This window comes from Pseudophryne corroboree, chromosome 1 (genome assembly GCF_028390025.1).
Source record: "Pseudophryne corroboree isolate aPseCor3 chromosome 1, aPseCor3.hap2, whole genome shotgun sequence".
Classification (NCBI taxonomy): domain Eukaryota; kingdom Metazoa; phylum Chordata; class Amphibia; order Anura; family Myobatrachidae; genus Pseudophryne; species Pseudophryne corroboree.
Window position 1 is genome coordinate 116,635,396 of NC_086444.1, and position 12,667 is coordinate 116,648,062.

At 47.7% G+C, this 12,667-nt stretch overlaps 1 protein-coding gene across 2 annotated transcripts in view; it reads right to left on the minus strand.

Annotated features, from left to right (window-relative positions):
* Positions 1 to 12,667, minus strand: part of SLC38A9 (solute carrier family 38 member 9) — a 423,549-nt gene that overhangs the window by 78,233 nt on the left and 332,649 nt on the right. For both annotated transcript variants that reach the window (XM_063962241.1, XM_063962231.1), the window contains exon 6: positions 7,662 to 7,755. In XM_063962241.1, the coding sequence (XP_063818311.1) occupies positions 7,662 to 7,755 (94 nt within the window). The remainder of the gene's footprint in view (positions 1 to 7,661; positions 7,756 to 12,667) is intronic.

Sequence of the window (12,667 nt, forward strand, 5' to 3'; positions counted from 1 at the left end):
CCGATTTTTTAGAAGATGGGCCGCCTGAAGAAGACCGTTGTAGACGGCTCTTAGCTCCAGAAGGTTAATCGGCAGGCCGGCCTCCAGACTTGACAACCTTCCTTGGAAGGTTTCCCCCTGAGTGACTGCGCCGCAGCCCCGGAGGCTCGCATCCGTGGTTAGAAAGACCCAGTCCTGAATCCCGAACCTGCGGCCCTCTAGAAGGTGAGGCAATTGGAGCCACCAGAGGAGTGAAATCCTGGCCTTTGGCGACAGACGTATTCTCTGGTGCATGTGGAGATGAGATCCTGACCACTTGTCCAGGAGATCCGGTTGGTGGAACCTCCCGTACTGGAGAGCCTCGTAAGATTCCACCATCTTTCCCAAAAGGCGAATGCATTGATGAACAGACACCCGGGCTGGCTTCAGGACATCCCTGACCATTGTTTGTATCACCATCGCCTTTTCCTGTGGGAGAAACACCCTCTGCACTTCTGTGTCGAAGACCATCCCCAGAAAGGACAACCTCTGGGTTGGTTCCAAATGTGATTTTGGAAGGTTCAGAATCCAACCGTGGAGTCTGAGTAGGTGGGTTGTGAAAACAATGGACTGCAACAGCCTCTCCTTGGACGATGCCTTTATTAGCAGATCGTCCAGATATGGAATGATGTTCACCCCTTGTTTGCGGAGGAGAACCATCATCTCTGCCATCACCTTGGTAAACACCCTTGGTGCTGTTGAGAGGCCGAATGGCAGGGCCTGGAACTGGATATGACAGTCCAGTAATGCAAAACGGAAATAAGCCTGATGCGGCAGCCAAATCGGAATGTGGAGGTATGCATCCTTGATATCCAGGGATACCAGTAATTCCCCCTCTTACAAACCTGATATCACCGCCCGGAGAGACACCATTTTGAACTTGAACTCCTTTAGAAAAGGGTTCACTGATTTTAGGTTCAGAATGGGCCTGACCGAAACCATCCGGTTTCGGTACCACGAAAAGGTTTGAATAGTAACCTGTGTTGTGGTTTGCAGATGAGGAGGAACTGGCACAATGACCTGTGCCTCCACCAACTTCTGGACAGCCTCTTGTAGGACAGTTCTGTCTGCCAGTAGAACTGGCAAGCCTGATTTGAAAAATCGGTGAGGAGGCAGATTTTGAAATTCCAGCCTGTAACACAATATCTATCACCCAGGGATCCAGGCCGGACGATACCCAGACGTGACTGAACTGTCTGAGTCTTGCTCCCACTGGCACCACCTCCAGGCCGCGCGGTCCACCATCATGCGGAGTACTTTGGCGTGCCTAAAACAGTTTTTTTTTATTCCTGGGAACCTTTGACAGCAGATTTCCTGGATTTAACTCGACCTCCCCTAAAGAAGGTATTGGACGGATTGGCCTTTCTAGGCATGTTAGGCCGAAAGGATTGTGAAGCTGATGAAGAAAAGGATTTCTTCGGAGCAGGTGCAGCTGAGGGAAGAAACGGAGACTAACCCGCTGTAGTCGTGGATATCCACGCATCCAAAGCTTCCCCAAAGAGAGCCTGACCTGTGTAGGGTAGGGACTCCACGCTTTTTCTGGATTCCACGTCGGCCGACCACTGGCGCAGCCACAGTCCCTGACGAGCTGAAACAGACATGGAAGAGATTCCCGCAGCCATGGAACCCAGGTCTTTCATGGATTCTACCATAAAACCTGCTGAATCGTGAATGTTATGCAAAAACAATTCAACATCACCCTTATCCATCGTATCCAAATCCTCAAGTAAGGTGCCTGACCACTTTACTATAGCTTTTGCAATCCATGCACTAGCAATAGTGGGACGTAATATGGCCCCCGAAGCGGTATACATTGATTTAAGTGTATTATCAATTTTGCGATCAGCAGGCTCCTTTAAGGCGGTAGATCCCAGAACAGGCAAAACCACCTTTTTGAGAGTCTGGACACAGATGTGTCAACAATTGGCGGGCTTTCCCATTTTTTTCTATCCTCCTCAGGGAAAGGAAACTCCACTTGTACCCTTTTAGGGACCTGGAATTTTTTCTCAGGGTTTTCCCATGCTTTCTCAAATATAGCATTTAATTCCTTTGACGCAGGGAAGGTTAGCGAGGCTTTCTTATTTTCAGTGAAAAAAGCCTCCTCAACCTGCTCAGGTGTTGTATCAGCAATATTCAACACATCCCTGATAGCTTCTATCATCAATTGCACCCCCTTTGCAAGAGAGGCAGACCCCCGCAACACATCCCCATTACCGTCTGTGGTGTCAGAAACGGCATCCGTGTCATCTTGCGTGACATGAACAAGCGTACGTTTGTGGGGGTATACAGCGGAGCGTCCTGCGGTACGAGAATCGGGCCATACTGCCACAGAGTTCTGTAATACCTGGGTTGCAGATTCATTACTTGCAACCCTGTCTGAAATCTGAGAATCCAAGATCTGATAGAGGAAAACCACTCAGGTTCCCTTGCTGGAATCTGTGCTAAACTAGTGCTATCCTGATTACATGGAATGGGATCATCCTGGGAGGACATATCCTCCGCAGCATATGACACAGTATCCCTGGACATAGCTAAAGGAGACCACCAAACACTCCACACACACACAGGGGAGGGCAGACAGAGTTTCCCCCCCAAGAATGGCAAGAGAGACACAGAGATTGGAGCCAACCCACACACAGCGCTTCTAACTAAAGGGAGACCCCTTTTCAGCACTGACTGTGCACCTTAATAGGATGCACAGTCGTATTGCAGCCTCCCGCCCTTCTACAACCCCCTGGTACCGTTTACAGATAGCTGGAGTTGCTGTGGAGGGACCTGTTTCTCCTGATCAGCGCTGTGCAGGCGGAAAATGTCGCTGAACGCTGCTGGGTCCGCTCTGAGGAGAATCTCCGCCCTCAAAATGGTGCTGTCTTCCCACTCTTCATAGGAATATACTGGCCTGAGGATTGAGTGCTGGCTGAGATCCGGGGACCCCGACATGCTTTTGGCTCAGGGCGCCCCTCACAGCGCTGCACCATGTACCGCTGAGCCTTCCGGAGCGCAGTTAATACCGCGCTCCTACACTGCTGCCGCCATCTTCACACCAACCCCCCGCTTGCTAGGTGAGTCGGTACCTCACTCTCCACCGATTCTTCAGCTATGTAAGGGGGTGGCGGCATGCTGCTGGGGCGAGCGATCCCCTGCGGTGGGGATCGATCTGACCCCTCAGGAGCTCAGTGTCCTGTCAACGGAGTAAGTGGCACAGACCCCGCAGGGTGGACACTACTCCCCCCTTAGTCCCACGCTACAGGGAGGCTGTTGCCAGCAGCCTCCCTGTAAAATAAAAATCTCTAAAATAACATTTTACTAGAAAAGCTCTGGAGAGCTCCCCTAGCTGTGACCGGCTCCTCCGGGCACATTTTCTAAACTGAGTCTGGTAGGAGGGGCATAGAGGGAGGAGCCAGCCCACACTCTCAAACTCTTAAAGTGCCAATGGCTCCTGGTGGACCAGTCTATACCCCATGGTACTAATGTGGACCCCAGCATCCTCTAGGACGTAAGAGAAATAAATATTATCTATTTTTTAGTGGATTTGAAAGCCATCTCCAGTGTTGGACTGGTGGATGAAGGGCCCACCAGGAAATGTAATGGTAGGGGCCAATGCTAAGGAGTGTGGCCAGCTTCCAGAGGCTTGGCTGACCATTAGCGAGTGCCTGGCCTGGCCCACTTTATAAATATATATATAAGAAATACTACTAGTGCATGAATGATAATGACCAGATTAATAACAGTAATGCACTATATAAAATAGACCACAGTCCTGTTAAATATAATGTGTATAATGTTCACTTCCAGTGCAGTGTAGAACCTGATCCCCAGAGGATGGCGGGGCTCTCAGGTAGTGGGGCCCACCGAGGGTTTCCACTGTACCCCTGTGGGCCAGTCCAACCCTGGCCATCTCACATGACTGCCCAGTATACATTCAGCTGCCCCAGCAATATATTTTTATGAAACAGCAGCGATAAGCAAATTTTAATTTGATATCATGATAAGCAATACAGGTTGAGTATCCCTTATCCAAAATGCTTGGGACCAGAAGTATTTTGGATATGGGATTTTTCCGTATTTTGGAATAATTGTATACCATATTGAGATATCATGGTCATGAAACCCAAGTCTAAGCACAGAATGCATTTATGTCACATATACACCTTATACACACAGCCTGAAGGTCATTTTAGCCAATATTTTTAATAACTTTGTGTATTAAACATAGTTTGTGTACATTGAGCCATCAGAAAACAAAGGTTTCGCTATCTCACTCTCACTCAAAAAAGTCCGTATTTCGGAATATTACGTATTTCGGAATATTTGGATATGGGATACTCAACCTGTAATATAAAAATCCTACTTATTGCCTTCTGATACTAGAGATATGCAGTTTGGTTCTTTAGAAATCCGAACCCACCTGAACTTTGCAGTTCCGAACCAAAGCAAGTCCTGGTTCTAGAATCCTGAGGAGATCTGAACGGAGTCCCAGTTCGGATCTTCCTACGGTTTGGAATTTGGATTTTAAATCCAAATTTCAGATTGCAAAAATGATGATTTTAGCTGTTTTTATCCATTTTCAAGAAATCCAAAACCCAAGATTCGGATTTTAAATCCGAATACTGAACCGAAACCAACCGAACCAAAACACAAAGATAAAATTAGAACCAAAACACGAGACTGTGCGCGCATCTCTAATTGATGCATAGGTCCCTCTATTCTGGCTGTGGGACTGTCCTGATGGTCTTTTAGAAATCAAGCAATATCTTTGCTAACAAGAGGCCTCTTTGGGAGAAGAAAAAAAAAAACTGAATGAAAAAAATGAAAAATTTCCATAAAGAATTTGCAAGCAGCACTAATTCCACATTTACACAGCTAGGAACAAGCCTTGCAACTAAGAATTATACATTAATCACTGAGACAAAATAGGGGTAGGGGCAGACTAGATGGGCCAAGTGGTTCTTTTCAGCTGTCAAATTCTATATTTCTATAAATACAAATTAGGGGGAAATAATTCTGGATTAGATGATTAGAGGGAATATGATCCTACAGTTGTTTTACTGCTTTGGGTAAATAAAAGATAACGGGTAGATGCTTCCAGCAGTGTACAGAAAGGACTAGTGGAGCTGCTTCTTCTTATTTTAAAGAATGTACTCGATGAATACTTACCTCGTAGCTGATTGATTACTATGGGAAACTTCTACACTAGTTCGCTCCTCCATTCCTTTCACTACTTGATACAGCTCCCCCGTAGCTTGGCTAATATAGTAAACTAGAATTCACGTCACACAGGTATCCTGGTTTGAAATTATGGAAGCTCTACACCTAAACATGGAATAGCAGTAACCATTTGTTGTTACGTTTGGATCCTGCAGTCTTTAGATCTACACAGAAGACTCCGGGGACTATTTAGGATTTTCTATTGCCTTGGAGGAATATCTTCTATTGCTGCTCTCTAACACAGAAAGCGCGATACTGGTAAGAAGAGACTTACCACTTCAGTAACAATTACAGGTCCCTACTGCACATGCCTGACCCGGCATTACCAGCTCTCTGCACTGAACTCTAGTTTCAGGACTTCCAGTAGCACAGTCAATAAAAATAAAATAAAAATAGAAACCTATATATAATTTGAATGTACTTTAAAAAAAGAGAATAAACTTTATCTTAACATTTTTGGTCATTTATACTGATTGCCACTAAGCCACTGTTGCCTTTTTGAGATAACAATAGTGAGAGGGATAAACAGCAGCACATGTACCGAAGCTGTCCTTCTTCAACAGAGTTCCCTGTAGTGAAGCTGTTGCTGGATGAAGCTGGTGAAATCTATCTCTGGCAATACTCAGGTAGGGGCTCAAGCTTAAGGGGTGTGGCCAGCAGAAGGACTTAAGCTGGGTACATAGCAGACGATATAGCGTCCCGACGTGGATTGGAACGATATATCAGGTACATCGGCTAGTGTGTACCCATGATATGTACACCTGTGGGTCAGTTCAACCCTGGCTATAGCCGGCAATGAGACTTAGGGGGACATAAACTAAGCAGTGGATAAGAGCAGAGAAGTGGAGAAGTTGCCCCATCTGCCAATCAGCAGCTCTGTATAATTTTATAGTATTTATAGCTGTTACTTCAATGGTGATTGGTTGCCATGGGCACTTCTCCACTGGCTCACTTCTCCGCTCTTATCACTGCTTAGTAAATGCCCCCCTAAATGTGCTCTAGGGCTCTTTTCAACATAATAACTTTGGGCCTGTGCTCGGACATGGGCCCTCATTCCGAGTTGTTCGCTCGCTAGCTGCTTTTAGCAGCTTTGCACACGCTAAGCCGCCGCCTACTGGGAGTGAATCTTAGCATAGTAAAATTGCGAACGAAAGATTAGCAGAATTGCGAATAGACACTTCTTAGCAGTTTCTGAGTAGCTCCAGACTTACTCGGCAACTGCGATCAGTTCAGTCAGTTTCGTTCCTGGTTTGACGTCACAAACACACCCAGCGTTCGCCCAGACACTCCCCCGTTTCTTCAGACACTCCCGCGTTTTTCCCAGAAACGGCAGCGTTTTTTAACACACACCCATAAAACAGTTTCCGCCCAGAAACACCCACTTCCTGTCAATCACATTACGATCACCAGAACGAAAAAAAAACCTCGTAATGCCGTGAGTAAAATTCCTAACTGCATAGCAAATTTACTTGGCGCAGTCGCAGTGCGAACATTGCGCATGCACAATTAGCGGAAAATCGCTGCGATGCGAAGAAAATTACCGAGCGAACAACTCGGAATGAGGGCCATGGATACCCTTAAAACTTGGACTGTTAGGGTGCCTTGAGGACCGATTTGTGGAATTTCTGCTCTATGGGATATAGAGCAGAAATTCCACAAATCGGTCCTCAGGGCACCCTAGCAGTCCACGTTTTAAGGGCATCCATGCTAGGGGTGTAGTATGGCTGACCGGCGGTCTCCTGCCGCCGGTCAGCTTACCGACGCCGGGATCCCGGCGGGGAGGGGCGAGTGCAGCAAGCCCCTTGCGGGCACGCTGCGCTCGCCACGCTGCGGACTTGGTGGCGACCTGCGGTCGCCACGGGTTCTATTCCCACTCTATGGGTGTCGTGGACACCCACGAGTGGAAATAGTCCCTGTTGGTCGGCATGCCGACCACCGGGAAAGTGAGCCGTCGGGCTCGTGGAGGAGGTCATGTGACTGTCGGTCAGCTGACCGGCGGTCACATGAATACCACCCCATGCTAGAGCACAGGTGACTTAATTAGTACTTCAGTCATTTTGATTTAACCACGTGCTCAACCATGGATATCCTTAAAACATGGACTGTTAGTGTGCTTTGAGGACAGAGTTTAGGAACCACTGCCACAGAGAAAGAGGAGAAAGCTAAATATGAGTTTCAGACATGATGGCCTTTATTTCTTTACAACTTTTTCTGGCTAAAACTTTCATTTCTGTGATACTTCTCAAAGTCCAAAAGATTTCTTTGCTGTATTTATTAAAAACAGACCCATAATGCCATACAAAAAAATTGTATATTTTTAGAACCTCATAATAAGCATTTTTCTAAAGGTCAGAAGAAGAAAAGAAGTCAGAATTTGTACTGGGCTTGTCAAAATCTGAAAACTTGGTTTGAGATCAATGTAAGAAAATACTTACGTATTGCCGCACGTGACTTTACAACCCTGTAGCAGCAGTAGAGCGTTAAAAGGCCCATTAGGAAAATGATGATAACACCAGTAGTGAACCCAGCCTAAAATAGAGGAATAGGTGAGATAAATAACTGCTCATTCGTATCAAAAACTTTATTTTTCAGATTCACCTTTTAGCAAAAAAATAAATCCTTTTCTCGTAGTCCGTAGAGGATGCTGGGGTCCACATTAGTACCATGGGGTATAGACGGGTCCACTAGGAGCCATTGGTACTTTAAGAGTTTGAGAGTGTGGGCTGGCTCCTCCCTCTATGGCCCTCCTACCAGACTCAGTCTAGAAACTGTGCCCGAGGAGACGGACTTCTTCGAGAGAAGGATTTTACACAGATAGTGGCGAGATTCACACCAGCTCACACACAAGGCAAACCAAGCTAACTAGCTTGAAACATCAGCAACGGCTGAACGATATTACTTACCAAGTAACAAAACAGTACTTAACAAAGAACTAAGCAGTACTGAACTAAGTAACCACTGCAGGATCACGAAGCGCTGGGCGGGCGCCCAGCATCCTCTACGGACTACGAGAAAATAAGATTTTACTCACCGGTAAATCTATTTCTCGTAGTCCGTAGTGGATGCTGGGACTCCGTAAGGACCATGGGGAATAGCGGCTCCGCAGGAGACTGGGCACAACTAAAGAAAGCTTTAGGACTACCTGGTGTGCACTGGCTCCTCCAACTATGACCCTCCCCCAGACCTCAGTTAGGATACTGTGCCCGGAAGAGCTGACACAATAAGGAAGGATTTTGAATCCCGGGTAAGACTCATATCAGCCACACCGTATAACTCGTGATACTATACCCAGTTAACAGTATGAAATATAACTGAGCCTCTCAACAGATGGCTCAACAATAACCCTTTAGTTAAACAATAACTATATACAAGTATTGCAGACAATCCGCACTTGGGATGGGCGCCCAGCATCCACTACGGACTACGAGAAATAGATTTACCGGTGAGTAAAATCTTATTTTCTCTGACGTCCTAAGTGGATGCTGGGACTCCGTAAGGACCATGGGGATTATACCAAAGCTCCCAAACGGGCGGGAGAGTGCGGATGACTCTGCAGCACCGAATGAGCAAACTCTAGGTCCTCCTCAGCCAGGGTATCAAACTTGTAGACTCTTGCAAATGTGTTTGAACCCGACCAAGTAACAGCTCGGCAAAGTTGTAAAGCCGAGACCCCTCGGGCAGCCGCCCAATAAGAGACCACTTTCCTCGTGGAATGGGCTTTTACAGATTTAGGGTGCGGCAGTCCAGCCGCAGAATGTGCAAGTTGAATCGTACTACAGATCCAGCGAGCAATAGTCTGCTTAGAAGCAGGAGCACCCAGCTTGTTGGGTGCATACAGGATAAATAGCGAGTCAGTTTTCCTGACTCCAGCCGTCCTGGAAACATATATTTTCAGGGCCCTGACTACGTCCAGTAACTTGGAGTCCTCCAAGTCACAAGTAGCCGCAGGCACCACAATAGGTTGGTTCACATGAAAAGCTGATACCACCTTAGGAAGGAATTGGGAACGAGTCCTCAATTCCGCCCTATCCATATAAAAAAATCAGATAAGGGCTTTTGCATGACAAAGCCGCCAATTCTGATACACGCCTGGCCAACGCCAAGGCCAACAGCATGACCACTTTCCACGTGAGGTATTTTAGCTCCACGGATTTAAGTGGCTCAACCCAATGCGACTTCAGGAAATCCAACACCACGTTGAGATCCCACGGTGCCACTGGAGGCACAAACGGGGGCTGAATATGCAGCACTCCCTTAACAAAAGTCTGAACTTCAGGCAGTCAAGCCAGTTCTTTTTTGGAAGAAAATGTACAGAGCCGAAATCTGGACCTTAATGGAACCCAATTTTAGGCCCATAGTCACTCCTGACTGTAGGAAGTGCAGAAATCGACCCAGTTGAAATTCCTCCGTTGGGGCCGTCCTGGCCTCACACCAAGCAACATATTTTCGCCATATGCGGTGATAATGTTTTGCGATCACATCTTTCCTAGCCTTAATCAGCGTAGGAATGACTTCCTCCGGAATGCCTTTTTCCTTTAGGATCCGGTGTTCAACCGCCATGCCGTCAAACGCAGCCGCGGTAAGTCTTGGAACAGACAGGGCCCCTGCTGCAGGTCCTGTCTGAGCGGCAGAGGCCATGGGTCCTCTGAGATAATTTCTTGAAGTTCTGGGTACCAGGCTCTTCTTGGCCAATCCGGAACCACGAGTATAGTTCGTACTCCTCTCCTTCTTATTATTCTCAGTACCTTGGGTATGAGAGGCAGAGGAGGGAATACATACACCGACTGGTACACCCACGGTGTTACCAGAGCGTCCACAGCTATCGCCTGAGGGTCCCTTGACCTGGCGCAATATATTTCTAGCTTTTTGTTGAGGCGGGACGCCGACATGTCCACCTGTGGCCTTTCCCAATGGTGTACAATCATTTGGAAGACTTCTGGATGAAGTCCCCACTCTCCCGGGTGGAGGCCGTGCTTGCTGAGAAAGTCTGTTTCCCAGTTGTCCACTCCGGGAATGAACACTGCTGACAGTGCTAACACATGATTTTCCGCCCATCGGAAAATCCTTGTGGCTTCTGCCATCGCCATCCTGCTTCTTGTGCCGCCCTGTTGGTTTACATGGGCGACCGCCGTGATGTTGTCTGACTGGATCAGCACCGGCTGGTGTTGAAGCAGGGTCTAGCCTGACTTAGGGCATTGTAAATGGCCCTTAGTTCCCGAATATTTATGTGTAGGGAAGTCTCCTGACTCGACCATAGTCCTTGGAAGTTTCTTCCCTGTGTGACTGCCCTCCAGCCTCGAAGGCTGGCATCCGTGGTCACCAGGACCCAGTCCTGTATGCCGAATCTGCGGCCCTCTAGAAGATGAGCACTCTGCAGCCACCACAACAGCGACACCCTGGCCCTTGGAGACAGGGTTATCAGCCGATGCATCTGAAGATGCGACCCGGACCACTTGTCCAACAGATCCCACTGGAAGATCCTTGCATGGAACCTGCCGAATGGATTTTCTTCGTAAGAAGCTACCATCTTTCCCAGGACTCGCGTGCATTGATGCACCGACACCTGTATTTGTTTTCGGAGGTCTCTGACTAGAGATGACAACTCCTTGGCCTTCTCCTCCGGGAGAAACACTTTTTCCTGTTCTGTGTCCAGAACCATTCCCAGGAACAGTAGACGCGTCGTAGGAACCAGCTGCGACTTTGGAATATTCAGAATCCAGCCGTGCTGTTGTAGCACTTCCCGAGATAGTGCTACTCCGACCAACAACTGCTCCATGGACCTCGCCTTTATAAGGAGATCGTCCAAGTACGGGATAATTATTTCGGCCATTACCTTGGTAAATACCCTCGGTGCCGGGGACAGACCAATGGCAACGTCTGGAATTGGTAATGACAATCCTGTACCACAATTTTGAGGTACTCCTGGTGAGGAGGGTAAATAGGGACATGCAGGTAAGCATCCTTGATGTCCAGTGATACCATGAAATTCCCTTCGTCCAGGCTTGCAATAATCGCCCTGAGCGATTCCATTTTGAACTTGAACCTTCGTATATAAGTGTTCAAGGATTTCAATTTTAGAATGGGTCTCACCGAACCGTCTGGTTTCGGTACCACAAACATTTTGGAATAGTAACCCCGGCCTTGTTGAAGGAGGGGTACCTTGATTTCACCTGCTGGAAGTACAGCTTGTGAATTGCCGCCAGTACTACCTCCCTTTCTCCGAGGGCAGCAGGCAAGGCTGATGTGAGGTAACGGCGAGGGGGAGTCGCCTCGAACTCCAGCTTGTATCCTTGTGATACTACTTGCAGAACCTAGGGATCCACCTGTGGGCAAGCCCACTGGTCCCTGAAGTTCCCGAGACGCGCCCCCACCGCACCTGTCTCCACCTGTGGAGCCCCAGCGTCATGCGGTGGACTCAGAGGAAGCAGGGGAAGATTTTTGATCCTGGGAACTGGCTGTCTGGTGCAGCTTTTTCCTTCTTCCCTTGTCCCTGTGCAGAAAGGAAGCGCCTTTGACCCGCTTGCTTTTCTGAAGCCGAAAGGACTGTACCTGAAAATACGGTGCTTTCTTAAGCTGTGAGGAAACCTGAGGTAAAATTTTTTCTTCCCAGCTGTTGCTGTGGATACGAGGTCCCATTGACCATCCCCAAACAATTCCTCACCCTTATAAGGCAGAACCTCCATGTGCCTTTTAAAGTCAGCATCACCTGTCCACTGCCGGGTCTCTAATACCCTCCTGGCAGAATGGACATTGCATTAATTCTGGATGCCAGCCGGCAAATATCCCTCTGTGCATCCCTCATATATAAGACGACGTATTTAATATGCTCTATGTTAGCAAAATATTATCCCTGTCTAGGGTATTAATATTATCTGACAGGGTATCAGACCACGCTGCAGCAGCACTATTCATGCTGAGGCAATTGCAGGTCTCAGTATAGTACCTGAGTGTGTATATACAGACTTCAGGATAGCCTCCTGCTTTTTATCAGCAGGCTCCTTCAAAGTGGCCGTATCCTAAGACGGCAGTGCCACCTTTTTTGACAAACGTGTGAGCGCCTTATCCACCCTAGGGGATATCTCCCAACGTGACCTATCCTCTGGCGGGAAAGGGTACGCCATCAGTAACTTTTTAGAAATTACCAGTTTCTTATCGGGGGAACCCACGCTTCCTTACACACTTCATTCACTCATCTGATGGGGGAACAAAACACTGGCTGCTTTTTCTCCCCAAACATAAAACCCCTTTTATGTGGTACTTGGGTTAATGTCAGAAATGTGTAACACATTTTTCATTGCCGAGATCATGCAACGGATGTTCCTAGTGGATTGTGTATATGTCTCAACCTCGTCGACACTGGAGTCAGACTCCGTGTCGACATCTGTGTCTGCCATCTGAGGTAACGGGCGGGTTTTTTTTTTGAGCCCCTGATGGCCTTTGA